At 39.0% G+C, this 15,295-nt stretch overlaps 1 protein-coding gene across 7 annotated transcripts in view; it reads left to right on the forward strand.

Moving 5' to 3' along the window:
* sgg (glycogen synthase kinase 3 beta homolog shaggy) overlaps positions 1–15,295 on the forward strand; it is a 241,100-nt gene that overhangs the window by 160,664 nt on the left and 65,141 nt on the right. For all 7 annotated transcript variants that reach the window (XM_081771792.1, XM_081771793.1, XM_081771794.1 and 4 more), the window contains one exon: positions 14,532–14,615. In XM_081771792.1, the coding sequence (XP_081627918.1) occupies positions 14,532–14,615 (84 nt within the window). The remainder of the gene's footprint in view (positions 1–14,531; positions 14,616–15,295) is intronic.

Here is a 15,295-nt window from a genome sequence, read left to right on the forward strand (position 1 = left end):
AGTGGCGCTGGCTCCACGTACATTGAGCTCGGAGTCATCGCTCAGCTGTCTGACAGAGGTTATGGTAGATAGTACCTGTCCGCCTTGTTGAGTCTTCAGAACGAAGACTAGAAGTGGATGAGGTAATGGTTATTTTTAAAACAGTACAGCATCAAACCCACGTAAAGCACAGATACAAATAATAAATTAGAAAAAGCGAGCGAGGAAAAGATCGTGGAACATGTCCCACGATATTTGGTTATTAAGGATGCAAAGGAAGAAACTGCTGGTAGTTTGAATAAACTTTCACTGTTTATTCTACTTAGACATTTGCAACATTGCCAATTGCCACTGCAACTTTTTCATCGGAGCATATTCGCAGCCTTATAAATAGTACTCTTCTTACACAGACTGTAAATGACAAATAATCGAAGTTATTGCTCAAATGCAACAGATTGGGCAGAGCCCCAATCAGTGATGAAAATTTTCCAGAAAATTTTGAAACTGAAAATTTTCCTATTCATAAAAACATACTCTATTTATTCCTACATCGTGTTTAATCGTAAAATTTATTGGTAATAAATATTGTCTGAAAAAAGGTTTCATGATGTGAAAATCTAACGATTCTTCATTTCTGCTAAAATGTTTCAAAAACTGCAATGTTTCTTCCCTCAGAATTAACCTTTGATCTCACAAAATCATATTTCGTCAGTCTAATACACGTTAGACGAAGTTTTCTAATATCTTCACTACTTTTCTGGATTTACATGTATATAAATCTTATATAAATAAGTAGAGATAATATAAAGTACCTACTGTAAATTTTTGACTACATAAAATTCCAGTTTAAGTAACTCATGAAAAGAAATACTGAACATTTTCTGGAAATAAACATTTTTTATTCATATATTCATTCGGAAGAGAAAGTAAAATGTAACTAACAAGCAAGTTGACTTGCGTAGTTGTTCTTCCAATACGAGACGCATCCAGAAAGTAAGTTTCTCACGCGTCCCATAGCTAGGAAACGGTATGTTGCGCGAAGCGACTGCGTCTGCGTGAGAGAGTAAGGTCCTAACATGGCGCATGCGCCAGCAGAACTTCCCTAATTCTCTCAGTAGCGTCGTGGCAGTGATTGAAGATTGGCGTTCCTATTCCAGCTCCCGTCGCGTGTGCAGTGCGAGCAGTGATAAAGTTTTTGAATGCACAGGGCGTAGCACCGATTGAAATCCATCGTCAGCTGTATCGTTGCAAAAATGTCAATGCTGACCCTGTGCGCTTTGCTTTGTGCCCTATGGTCAGTTGCTTCAACACAAAACTTCTTGATCAACAGGCACTCCGTGACAGTTGTGTGCAATAAGGAGCGGAAAATCTGCAGGAACTGCTTGCTCATGCAGGTAGGCCCATGGACCTGGCACAGCTAACGATGGATTTCCTGTGCATTCAAAAACTTTTATCAGTGCTCGCACTTCACACGCGGCGGGAGGTGGAATAAGAACGTCCATCTTCAACCACTGCCACGACGCTACTGAGAGAACTAGGGAAGTTCCGCTAGTGCATGTGTCATGCTAGGACCGTACTCTCTCACGTACACGTAGTCGCTTCGCGCAACATACCGTTTCCTAGCTATGGGACACGTGGGAAACTTACTTTCTGGATGCGCCTCGTAAAATAATGAAAGAAAGCGCTGCGTTCTAAAAGCAACAAGTAATTTCATTTTAATTTACAAAATTTAAAAAAAAAACACAGTTCTTTTTTCTTATATACATTGTTCTATCGAATAGTTATTATTTCTAATACATTTTGTGTATATATAATAATGGTTGTTTTACAATACAAAATATCTGCTCTAAGATATTGATTATACAAAACTCCAATACCGAAGTTATAATTTACGAGTGTTAAACATAATAAAATGAAAACATTTCTTCTTATTTTGTGTTATGCAAAAATCATCTTCATAAGGAATTTTTATGTAGTTATTTCATTACGTAGCAGGCCTGTATGTGTAAAAATCGTGGAATTTTCTGTTTTTGAAATAACTGATAAATTCACAAAGGTTTCTTTTCGCTTTCTTGTTACATTTTAAACAATGGGATGGAATATATGTATTCTACAAACTATTTTGAGTATTATGTATTCTACAAAGTACACACACACACTTACACTGAGAGAGAGAGAGAAACAGTATATAAATTTTTACTTGCCAGCTTGAAATAGAAAATTTTCCGGTTCCCGAAAGCTAATTGGAAAATTACAATTTGGTGCTACTTAACTTTCCCCTATAGGAATTTAATTTTATAGCTCAATGTACAGTTAAATATATTGAGAAATTTTCCACCTAACATCACTGTACATAATACTGAAAATTGTCCGGATTATGAAAAGTTTTTCCACTTGTTTCTATAGAGCAATAAAACTTTCCGATTCACAAAGTTGTTTTACTTTTTGCTTAAAAATGATTAAAATCTTCCGACCCATAAAATCTTTTTCGATTTCTCCATACACGAAAGAAAATTTTTCGATTCATGAAAAATTGTTTTACTTGTTCCTATATAGTACTGGAAATTTTCTGTCATGAAAATTTTCAGATTCTTTAAACAGTCTTTCATTTTTTAACATTTCTATACATGAATTCAGTCAGTTTTATGGTTAATGAAGAATTATTACTTGATCACTGATATTTGTTTAGAACGGAAAACATTCCGGAAAAATATAGCAGAAAATTTTCCACCTCACATCACTAATCCCAATACAAGTTGAAGCGTATTATTAACTGGATATAAGCAAAGCCGTGATTACTTGTTTTGTCTTTCGAAGCTTGTCGGAAGCTGAGATCAAGGATGAATTGCTATTGCAGCATACTGTGAACATTAAGCGAGTCCACGCCCACAAGAGTGGCAACCTACAATCGACAGATTCTACCATTACGTTTAACATCCCACACTCACCTCTCAGTCTTACTGTAGCATATTATCGCTTAAAATTGAGACCATACATTCCTCTCATTTCGCTGATTTTACCCTTTTAAGATAATTTTTTTAGGTGTTTTTATTGACTTTCAGTCAAGAAGGTACGGCATCATCCATAATTATCGTAGGATTATGGTTCATACGTCGTTTTGTTCACAATAGGGTAGGCTTTCAAACAGTACCACTCACATGTCCATATCATGTACCTGAGGGGATTTTCTTGAAGGGAAATCGGGATTTTTTTTTTTTTTTTTTTTTACAAAAAAACCTTCAAAGTTTGGGGCCCCCTGAACCCCCTCCCCTAGGTCTGCGCACAAACCTGAAAAAATCTTGAAAAATACTACGTAGTGTACTACTGTGCTGCCAAAATGTCTTGAGCCGTGGCAAAAATGCGAACTAAAGCTCTCACCCCGACACACCCACGCGTTGAGCCAATAAGTGTTCAGCAGCTGCTAAGCGAGAGAGACTCAGCGAAAGAGAGTGGAATTCCTTCAGCCGATAGCAGCGCCTGAAACGGAAGACTGAGTGTCAAGTCAATGTGGTATGTTTATAATTACTTGTGACAAATTAGAATTTTCTGTCTTCAATACTAAGGGCGGGAAAATTTTTTGCCCATGTTGGGAGAGAATCAAAAAACACCCAAAAATTTCCCTAAAATGAACCCTACAAAATTTAAAAATTTCCTGACACGTCCCTAATTATCGTAGGATCACGATTCATACGCCGTTCTCTTCAAAATAGAGTAGGCTTTCAGACAGTAGTACTCACATGTCTCTAAGGAGGGAAAAGTTGAGGAAAATAGGAATTTTTGTGAAAAATCCTTTTTTTTTTTCATTTTGAGGCCCTCTGGCGCGGCCCTGGGTAAATTACAGATCTGGAAATCACTTGCAAAAATAGTACTTGTGGTACTAATTACTTGTGACAAATACCAATCTCCTATCTTCAATACTAAGGGCGGGGAAAATATTTTCCCATGTGGGAAAAGCGCTCCAAATTACAGTAGTAACAAAAAGGATATTATGTAAAAAAAAAAAATCCCTGACACGTCCGTAATAATCGTAGAATGATGATTCATACGTCGTTTTGTTCAGAATCGAGTAGACTTTCAGGAAGTACTACTCAGATGTCTCTATCATGTACCCGAGCGGAGCAATAATCGCGAAAGTGGGATTTTTGGTCAAGAAATATCCCTTTTTTTTTAACCCTTTAGCTCCTCTGAACCCCCCTTCTGTGTTGACGAAGAGATTCGAAAAAATTCAGATAAGAACTAAAGGGTCCACTGATAAAACTTCAGAAATATAGGGTTAAAGAGAAGGTCACCAAAAAATGTTGAAGTTAGACCTCATAAAGGAATTGTAAAATGATGATGTCATACTCCCCTATGTTCCGACGCTCGGAAGCGTATAGACTCTTCCAAGGCTTTCGTCAATGTCTCCCCTCTTGTAAAATAAAATAATAATAATAATAATAATAATAATAATAATAAAACGGAACTAAATAGCTTTCTTAGTTCTCTTTTAATCGAGTTTTGAAGACACTATCATTTCGTAATAAAAACTGATATATCTTAAAAGGGTTAAATGTCAGCATTTTGGCTACTCATCTACGTCATAGAATGTACCGCCTAAATATGTCAAGGATGAAAAAGTAATCCATTATCTTACTATTACTGAAAATCTTTCCGTCGTTGAGGCCAAGTGCCACATCAAATTGGCACATAGTTTCACCTCCATGTGTTTGTTTGGTGTGAAATTACTTGCCACATAGAACACAAACCGTTGATATCAGTACTCAGTTGTTTTACCTCCACATGTTCGTGTATTGTGAAACAACTTGGTCGCACGGAACACAGACTGTTGATATCAGACACCAATATCCATTGTTACTCAAACTACCACTATTTCTGAAGAAATTTCTGAGAATCCTGCTCAACAATTCTTGAGAGAACAATTCTTAAAGTGTACCAGCATCTACGTCGAAACGACCTGAAAAGTCCTCTGTTACAGAATCAAACTCTACATCAGACCGTTCAGTTGATGTGTTAAATCTCAGCCTGGTGCTCCCACCACATCTACTGTGAAACAGACACCTGCACGTCGACAGTCTTTTGATCCTCCGGTTAAGAAAACTCAAACACCCATCACTCAGTCCCGCAAAGTGATACCTCCAAGATGGAAGGTATGGTGAGGACGATCTTGGTAATTTCGATCTTTTCAAAGGTAAGAATAAAATGGGGAAACATAGTAAACCTTCAGCCGCTTTTAGTTCTAACTCATAATGGCTCTTCCACTCATTTCGAAGAGTTGAAACATTTTCTGTCTCCAAGAAACTCACCTTACTGCTACTCGCTCTTATGTTGTTTCCCGCCATGACAACGACGGTGATGATCCTTCAGCTGGCGGAGTAGCAGCTGAAATACAGGATAAATATTATTCTGCTTCCATCCAGATGAACTTCTCGACACTTCACACCTTATCTTATTAAACGATGGCAGTCCAATATATTTTATCACTGCTACAAGAACATATTCACATCTGAAGCTTTCTGTCTACAGCCCACAACTTGCTGTTAATCGTCAGTGGCATGTTCACCAAGATTTATTAACATCTGAAGCTTTCTGTCTACAGCCCACAACTTGCTGTTAATCGTCAGTGGCATGTTCACCAAGATTTATGTGGCAGTAATCACTTTTCGATCATTGTCACTGAGCTACCTTCTTTATAATATACGAATTCCCTCGTGGCTAAGCAGTTAGCGTACGTGCCTCGGCGTGGGGGACGCGGGTTCGGTTTAATTCGGATCCCACGTTAAGCTGTAAGCCCATGTTTCATATAGCTTCGGTGCTGAAAGGGATGCTAAACATTAAATCAAATTCTTTACAATTTATTCATTTGCCTCGTTACAATCTCCGCTGTGCAGACTGGGGACAGTTTTCTGGCAGCTTTGCCTTTATTCCAGACCCTCAGCTTTTTGTTGATGAACATCTTGAGGCCTTCCACGCTAGTGTGGTATCTGCTGCTAATGCCATGATTCCATTGCTAGATGGGGCTCTTCGAAAAGGTACTGTTCCTTGGTGATTGGAAGAAATCCGTCAAGCTATTCATCCACGACGCCACGCAGTTCTTCGCTTCAATCGTGCTCCTACTGCAGACAATTTGACACAGTTTTTGACGCCTTTGGGCGAGAGCATGCTACTTGATTAAACTGCGACCTATTAAACGACGTAACTAGCGCAATTGTGTCTCCAGTGAGTGCTGTTTGGTTCAAAGGTCGTCGCCTCCTGAGTTATTCAACTTCCGTCGACGTTTCTACGGTCTTTATGCAACACAAACTCCCCACTGACCAGAAGTGAATTTCCATTGAATTGGATCAGCATTTTCCTGTAGTTTCTAGTTCGACTAATTTTTCACCTGATTTCCTGTAAGTTGAAGCACGAGCCGAATGTAAACCCTTACGTTGTACATCACCAAATAACGATTATTACAATTAGTCTTTTACTTCTGTTGAACTTATCACTGCTTTTACTACACTAAAAGCACTGCACTTGAACCAGACTCCATGCATTTATGCTATGCTTCGGAATCTTCCTCCCACTGGCAAACGTCTTTCAGACATTCATAATTGTATCTGGATTGAAGGGTCCTTCTCTGCTGCGTGGCGTAAAGCTTACAGACGTGTTCAAATTATTAGACTCGACATTTAGTTTCTGAATACGTATTTTACTGTTCTTACGCCAGAAAACGCGTTTGAACTTAGTCTGAATTACTGTTCTGTAACTCTGTTCTAATTTCTTGTGGGCATGGTACTATCAATAAAACAAATGCGTACGTGACATTCAAATATAAATACTATACAGTGTATGTATCTAAATTAGAAACAATAAATGAAATGGAATACTTACAAGAAAATGATCTCTCACACAAAGATTAATATTTCGTATGAAATCCGTTATTCTTTATTAAGTCTTTTATCCTTTGTGGCATACTATATACGAGTTTAGCACATTTTGACTTCAAATAAGCATCATGATACCACAAATTGTTGATCTCGATCAATTGTTGTTTGGTTGTAAAATGTTTCTCTTTTAGCTTTTCCTTCATGAAGCTCCGATGGTTTTCAATCCGTTTCATATCAGGATTATTTCTCAGCCACGGAAGAACACTAATTTCGTTGTTCTCGAAGAATTTTGTCACAGTTTTGCCCCGGTGGCATGGAGCTCCAGCATGCGTAATGATGAAGCGTGCGTCATCAAACCAGACTGCATTCTGAGGAAGCAATTCTTCTTGAAGAACTTTTAGGTATTGGTTGCGCTTCATTGTTCCTTCGTTTATATACAGTTTCCCAGGCCCGAAGACAAACATCACACCCCAGACCATGCTGAAGTAGGATGCTTCACGGTTTGTTGGAGACATTCTAACTTGAATTCCTCCCCAGGTCGACGCCACACACATTGTAAACATTCAACATACATGAAGAACATGATTCATCACTGAAACACCTATTCTCCAATTATCAGCAGTCCAATGTTCTAGGTCTCGTCCCCATTCGAGGCGCTTCTTTGCAATGATTGGAGTAATTTTTGCTTTCTTTCTTGGCCTGTGCGCTTTTATTCCCTCAGCACAAAGAATCCTTCGAATATTTTCAGGCGAAATGTCTACACCACACTCAACCATTTTTATGCTTAAGTGTCCAGAAGTTGCGTTTCTGTTTCCCAGAGCGAATCTTTTTTTAGTTTTCTGATGATCTCTTAGCGATAGCTCTGGTTTTCGCCCACACTTCCCAACCCTATTTGGCTGATACATTTGCTTTTTCCTCATCGCAACGAAGATTTTACTCACAGATTTTTGCTCTACCCCAACTCTACTAGTAATTTGTCGTGTATATCTTCCTTTCGCCAGAAGTGTTTCGACAACTTCCACCTTACGCCGAGAAAGGTCTGGCTTTTCTCATTATGCCGCGATTACAGGACTTCACAAAATAAAAGATGAATATACAAAAAACGTCACGATCACTTTGAACTGGCCCATTCGAGCTGTTGAACGCATTGTGCAACTGCAATATTTCAGATTGTAACTTGTTGATAGAAACCACAATAGCTGTCTGCAACTGAAATAACACTTTGAGAACTCCCTACTTTTTACTAATGTCATATGCTGTTCAACGGCGTTATCACCACTTCAACTATACAGTAAATAAATGAAGGATCCTGTGTTGGTGGTTTAACCGTTAAATTACATGTTCTAGAACTCCGAAATTAGGACTGCAACATCAACTTTGCATTTTTCGAGCGTGAGTCTAATAATTTGAACACATCTATATATTCTTCCTATCCTGAAACATGGAAAATAGACTACATCCAGCTCCAGTTACAGACTAATTGCCTTAGCAAGTTGTTCATGCAAATTATTTGAGAAAAAGATCAATGCATGCTTAGTGTGATATTTGGAATCTTAACTTCTTGCTTTCCAGTTAGCAGTGAGGTTTCCAAAACTTCGTTCCACTTGTTCATCTTGAGAGTGCATTCAGGATGCATTCTACCATCAGCAACATCTGATGACATCGATACTTTCTGATTAGTATTCACACCCTCCGACCGCCTCTGCAAGTATGTGAACGATCTGTCAATTTATTGCTGCTCTTGTGATCTCCGTGTTGGGGTCAAGAACCACAGGATTTACTTTCTTCATCGACAAGACTGTCTACTTGTCATTTACACAACTGCATATCACCCGGATCTCTGTGTGAGCCATATACATTTGGATTTTGTTGACAACATCGAATTTCTGGGCTTTCAGTTCGATCACCGACCGACTTGGACTGTCCACCTACGAGAACTAAAATATCGCTGTCTACAAACACTCTACCTTCTAAAAGTGTTGTTCCGTATTTGTTGGGATGCTGATCGTATTGTCCGTTTACGACTGTATCGCACATTAATCCGTTCAAAGTTAGACTATGTATGTGCATTGTTTATGGATCCGCCAGACTTGCCACATATTCTTAGCATACATTTGGCAACTGGTTCACTCCGCAGCTGTCCTATTCCCAGCTTTTATAAAGCGCATATGCTATCTTTAACTGAGTGCCGTCATCGGCTGATGATGCTCGGCTATTTTACTAATCTAAAATGAATGTCTTACCGCTATTAACGTTGTCAAGCATGGCCTAACGCTAATAGACCTTTTGGGACTTTCGAATGACTTTGCCGTGAAAGGTCCCCACTTTATAGCAGTTGGTTTTCTGCCTAATCCCCATGGAAAGTACTTCATCCATATATTTCTTGCCAAATGGCTCAATACAAGAAGCCAAGCACCAGCCTTCACGAATTTCAAAAAGAGTTCTTCTCTCTCTCTCGAAGCAATTTCAAGACTTGACAGTCTTTTTTTACTGATGGTTTCAGAGATGCTGATTCTGTCGGATGTCCCTCTTTTACAACTACACGTACTTACGGTTTTAAATTACATATCTTTTCTTCATTATTCACTGCTGAACTGGTTGCAATGTTACAAACTTCACGTCATGTCTCAGCATGTCTTATACGCAGAATTTTAATCTGTTTTGACTCTCAGAGTAGCCTCCTTGATGTAAAAGTAAACATCCGTTCAGCAAAATCCTCTTACCGTGTCATAGACTATTAGCACAGGAATGTGAGGTACAAATCTGCTGGGTTCCGAGCCAATGTTGGCATGAAGAGGCAGACCGTGCAGCGAAAGTTGTTGCTCATGAAGGAAGAGAGCTTCATCCCATACCCAGCACAGATCTGCATTCGCTATTCACTGCTCAGTTGCATTAGCTCAGCAGTTAACAATAAATTACATTACTCAAACCTGCACTAGGTGTCTGAACCACCAGCTTAGGGACTTCTCGACAGAAGAAACGAATTCTAACACGACTTCGCACTAGACATTTACACTTAACACATGGGTTTCTACTTCGCGGCAAAGACCCATCATTGTGTACGGCCTGTGGAGCTACACGAAGTGTTCGACATCTGCTTATGTATTGTTTTCATCATACGTACCTTAGATCTGACTGCCCTACAGCAGACTTACCAACACAGCTCGGAGACTACTGAGCAAGTTTTTGTGTTTCTTCGTTACCACCATGTCGACACAGGCTGTCAGATGTTCGAGGTTGTATCAGAAAGTTTCCAGAGTAGTTGTGTAACACGCCAGCAGATGGCAGCGCAAAGCTGCACGCACAAGCGCAGGGAGCACCGACCTTCATTAAATTAGTATGCCAAGAGACATCGTCCTATGTTTATCAAGAGCTGCTATTCTCACCACGTGCTATTCTTGTGTTACCACGTCTGCGATTTCATCATGGATAGTAAAGATAGAGTAACGAGTGGAGGTGAAATTCTACGTAAAATTGGCAAATCCGCCACAGAGATGATTTGGCAAGTATACGGCGATGCTGCAATGAATCGTTCAGGGTATTTTGAGTGGCACGCGCGCTTCAAGAGCGGAAGAACATCACTGGAAGACGACGAGAGATCAGGAGATCTTCAATGAGTACAGCACCCAAAAATGTCGAAACAATTCGGCAACTTGTGCAAAAGTATCATCGGAGAACAATACATGACTACTACCAAGTTCATTCCCAGGCTGCTGACCCAGGAACAGAAGGAACACCTCATCGAAGTCTGTCAAGAACTCCATGAGCGTATCGTGGATAATCCGTCCTTCATTTCAAGAATCATTACCGGTGACGAAACTTAAGCTATGGGTGTACGGGTACGATCGTGGGAGAAACCAACAATTTTCACATTGGAAGGGCCGATCATCTTCACGACCGAGAAAGGCGAGGAAGTCGGCCAAATCCATACTTATAATATTTTTTGACATTCACAGCATTGTACATGACGAATTTGTTCGCATGGGCTCTACCGTCAATAGCGAGTTCCGCTGCTGGGTTTTAAGGAGTCTGAGAGAAGACATTCGGCGAAAGCGACCGGATTTGTGGCGCACAAAAAAACTGGCTGCTTCATGACGAGAATTCACTGTCACCATGCTCGCCAGATTTGGCTCCTGTGGACTTCGCCATCTTTCCAAAACTGAAGATCGAGTTCCAATGTCGCCGTTTCGATACCATTACGAAGATCCAGCGCAAATCGCAGAAGGTGCTTGATATGCTTCGAAAGGAAGACTTCTAGGACACATTCCAGCAGTAGCAGAAATGCTGAGAGCGCTGTATAGTACTGCAAGGTGATTTGCAAACGTAGGTAAATAAAGTACTTTCTGGAAACGTTTTTGATACCTCGTACTGTTTGAGTTCCTCCATCAGTTGCACCGCAGTTGCACGACATTTCTGACTGACAATCCGCTTTAATACTCAGAGGACCTGTTACTGAGGGTTTTCCCAACCATTGTACAATCCGCAGCAAAAAACCTGCAACACGAGGATGTAAGCTGATTGTGAAACTACGCCTAACAGCACAGGGAATGAACATAACGTCTAAGTGGAACGAATCACGCCAAGATAAGCCTCGGTCTCCTCCCGTGCACACTTATTTTGGAGCAAAATACTTCGTCATTTCATAATAAACTTATATGCTCATGTTGCAGGTTTTTTGCCGCGGATTGTACCTCTTCGCCGATGTGGTTTTGCCTTGAGTTTTGTAGAGTTTTGTAGGCAGTCGTCGCACTTGCACTATATAACCAAGCGTAAACAATTTGCCTTCCTTGGATATTAGAGAGGTTGCCCATTATACACTATTAATGTGTGTTCAGCTTAGGCACATTGTCATTTTAGTGCTCCTTACGTAATAAAGAGTTCGTTCTAACACAGCGTCAACAGCCCAGCATTGCGGCGTGAACCTTTGCCAACCCAGGCGTGTGACGTGTCCGACTTAAAGTTAATTGTTCTCTTTCTACTCTCGTTGAAGGGCATTAATAGCAACTAAGCTTGGGAAAAGAAATTCACTGGAAATGAGCGCACAAGTAGATTCTGAGTGAAGAAGGCTACAGTACTCGCCAAATTGCTGACAGATTGCGATTGGCACAAAAGACAATTGCCAGATCAATAAGTAGTTTCAAAACCACTGGAAATTATGGCTACAAAAAGCTAAAAGGACGTTAGAAGTACACAGCTAAGCGTGTGGATGACCCCTCTTTTAGCAGCAGAGAAGTCACTCAGAAAATCAGCCAAAACAATCCAGGCTGGTTTACCAAAAGATAGGAATCTACTTAACTAAAGGACAATATGTAGGAGGTTATGTGTCAATTTCAAATCCTATAAGCCTGCTAATTGTTGGCCAAAAGCATTGCCGATCGATTGAGATTTTAAAAAAAGGAAGAGATAGGCTGCTGAACAATGGAGTTACGTTTTCGGACGAGACGCAAGTATCGCAATTGTATGCTTTTTCTAGACGCATACGAGGGCCTCCCATTACAAGGCACTCGCAACCCTACTTCATTCCCATTGTAAAGAATGCCTCAAAACTCATACCCTCGGGTGCCATTTCTGCTAAAAGAAGATTTGGATCGTGGTTCATGCCTGAAGGGGCATGAATGAATGGAACTATCTCAATGTGCTTGAAGAGAAGTTACCAGTGTTTATGGAGATCAACTAGTGCACTCACTTCGAACATTATGGAGCTTTTATGCCACCAGACAAAAGCTGTTTAGGAATGGCTAGAAACTAGCGGGTTTCAAATTCTTTTAACTTGGTCCGGAAATTCTCCTAACCTGAATCTTATTGAGAATTATTAGGTCATCTTAAAGCGAAAAGTGGCTGAATGTAACCCCAATTCAGTTTCTCAATTAAGAGAAGCTATAAAACACGTCTGGATTACAGAAGTTTTAAAATGAAATGTATCATTTATGTTAATGTACATCAGTATTTAAATGAGAATGTTCTTGTGCATTCATAAGCGTACACTTATTTGGGGTGTCATCATCATCCATTCTGGCTAATACTGTATACATAATAGGAGTTCTCCGAAAATTTTGAGATCACGCTCCCAATAGTGAAATTCCCCGTGTTGATCTGTTTATAACAAATGGCTTGTGGCTTATATAATATTGTAAGGTGTTACGGAAATATCTATTTATGAAATATGAACAAGATCGCAAGAGTCGTATTTGGGGAAATTGTCCGAAAGTAAATATCCCCAAGAGTAAACTTTTTTTTTTTTTTTTTTTTTTTTTTTTTAAGTGGGTTGTGCTTTATTGTATGATCATAAATATGAATAAAATTGCTTGGGCCACTTTCCAAAAAAATCTCCGCTATGCCTCTTTCAAGGACAAACTATCCTTGTAAATTATTTCATGAGGAATAGCTTATACCACATTGTGGGGTTATTACGTAAATATTTATTTATGGATATGAACAAAATCACATGTCATTTAAAGAAAAAAAAAATACTTCGAAAAAATTTCCACAAATATCATAGGCTACCCCTTGTGGACTTTTTCATGAGAACATTATTTACACCACTTTGTAGAATTGCTAATGAAGTATGAACAACGTCAGCTGTGTCATTTTCAGAAATTCGTCTGAAGAAACCTAACCCTGGAGTAAACTAACGTTTGTGACTTTTTTTTTAAGTGGAAAGATCTATTCAATAATGTAAAGTTGTTAATCCTCTTTAAATTTGTGAATTAGCATATAATTCACGGAAGGATACTGTCATTTGACTTGTATTTACATGTAATAAATTATAGTTAAGTTAGGGTTAATCAACCCTTCTTATATCTGAGGTTACAGGATAGGATTTTAATGAACTCTACCGAACTTGTGGAGAAAAGTGCATAGTAAAACTTGGGCAGACCACACCTGTGGAAGAGCTCAATTTTAACACATACTATTTTGAATTCAAGAAACCACGAAGGGATGATCCGCGTCTGCTTGAAGGAAGTCATACATAAGCCATCCAGAAATGCGTAGTTCGTCAAAGTGGAGTTTGTGTGTAAGGTTTTTCCCTACAGGGTATATTTCCCAGATACCCAACAAAATTCAGGGTGGGTCCAAAGTAGGCGAAATGTAAGTCTTGACAACAGCGGACACAGGAAGCTTTGGCGGGAAGTCAGAAATGTTAAGTACCGCCAGCTTAACAGTTCATCTTAGTCGGAATGACGCGTGCTACGATGATTTTGTCACGGTATATTTCACATTTTATTCACGTATAAGCTTGGAACAAAACTTAGCAGCACACGTTATATTTATACACGAGAGATCGTGGTACTGGCGGCCCTTACACTTCCGACTTCCTGCCAAAGCATTTCATGTTTACTGCTGTCAAAACTGTCAAATCTGTACAAATAATTATTCACATAAGGCTTTGTTAAGAGTTCACAGCGTTCATATTTGGTTTAAGTCGTCATTACCTTCACCAGATGGTGCTTTCTATCACTATTTCTTCTGATCAATCTTGCACAAGCATGGAGAGTAATCGTTTTTGAGTAAAAATAATTTGTTATAAATAAGTAGGGTTGTTTTCATTGCATAGTTCTCAACCAAAAGGTTGGTCCTTGTTTATTTGCTGCTCTTTATAGATTAGAAAATATAATTCTTATTTGAGTCGAATTAATTCTGTTAATTATATATTTGCTAAAATTATTATTATTTTTCATTTTTCAGAACCGAGAGCTTCAGATAATGAGACGGTTGGAACATTGTAATATAGTCAAACTCAAGTACTTCTTTTACTCCAGTGGAGACAAGGTGAGGAAGACAAACTAAATTTAATTCTAAAATTGTGAAGGGCTTTAACTTTAAAAAAGATGGAGTGATAGAAATAGGTTTTTGTGAAAGCGAGTGTGTATTTAGACGATACGTCAACCTTGTTGTAACATATATCGTTTATACGCTACCTGTATCAAAAAAGACAACATTCGTAAACTATATGCAAATTTCAGTATCTGAATAAGTGACAAAACTCGAAATACGTAATACTATTTGATATACAGCACGCATGTTTTACTAGTAAATAGCTGTGCGTTAGGCGTGAAAGAAGCCATTCTGTGTCCCAGTAGCCTACGGGTAGCCAACTGCAGTTAGTCAAGATTACTGTTGTGGAAGTGTACGCCTGAAGAATATTAAGTTAATTTTATGTGGGCCAAGAAGACTTGCGCACAGATATAATGGATCGCTAAATGTGACCAATTTAGGTGAGAAGTATACAACTGGATCCTGGGATTAAAAAAGGGACGATGGAGATCTATTGATAAATGACATTATGTATGTGGTAGAGTGGCAGTAAAGTTCATAAAATGCTGCATTATCCATGGTAATTATTGTCTGGTTTATATACTGTGTTGTATAGTGTTTGGATACCAAATTGTCATCTAGTCGACTCGAGTAACAATATTAGATTTATACTAAGTTAATATAATTACTTTTCA

This window comes from Thermobia domestica, chromosome 9 (assembly GCF_964235325.1).
Source record: "Thermobia domestica chromosome 9, izTheDome1.hap1.1, whole genome shotgun sequence".
Lineage (NCBI taxonomy): Eukaryota > Metazoa > Arthropoda > Insecta > Zygentoma > Lepismatidae > Thermobia > Thermobia domestica.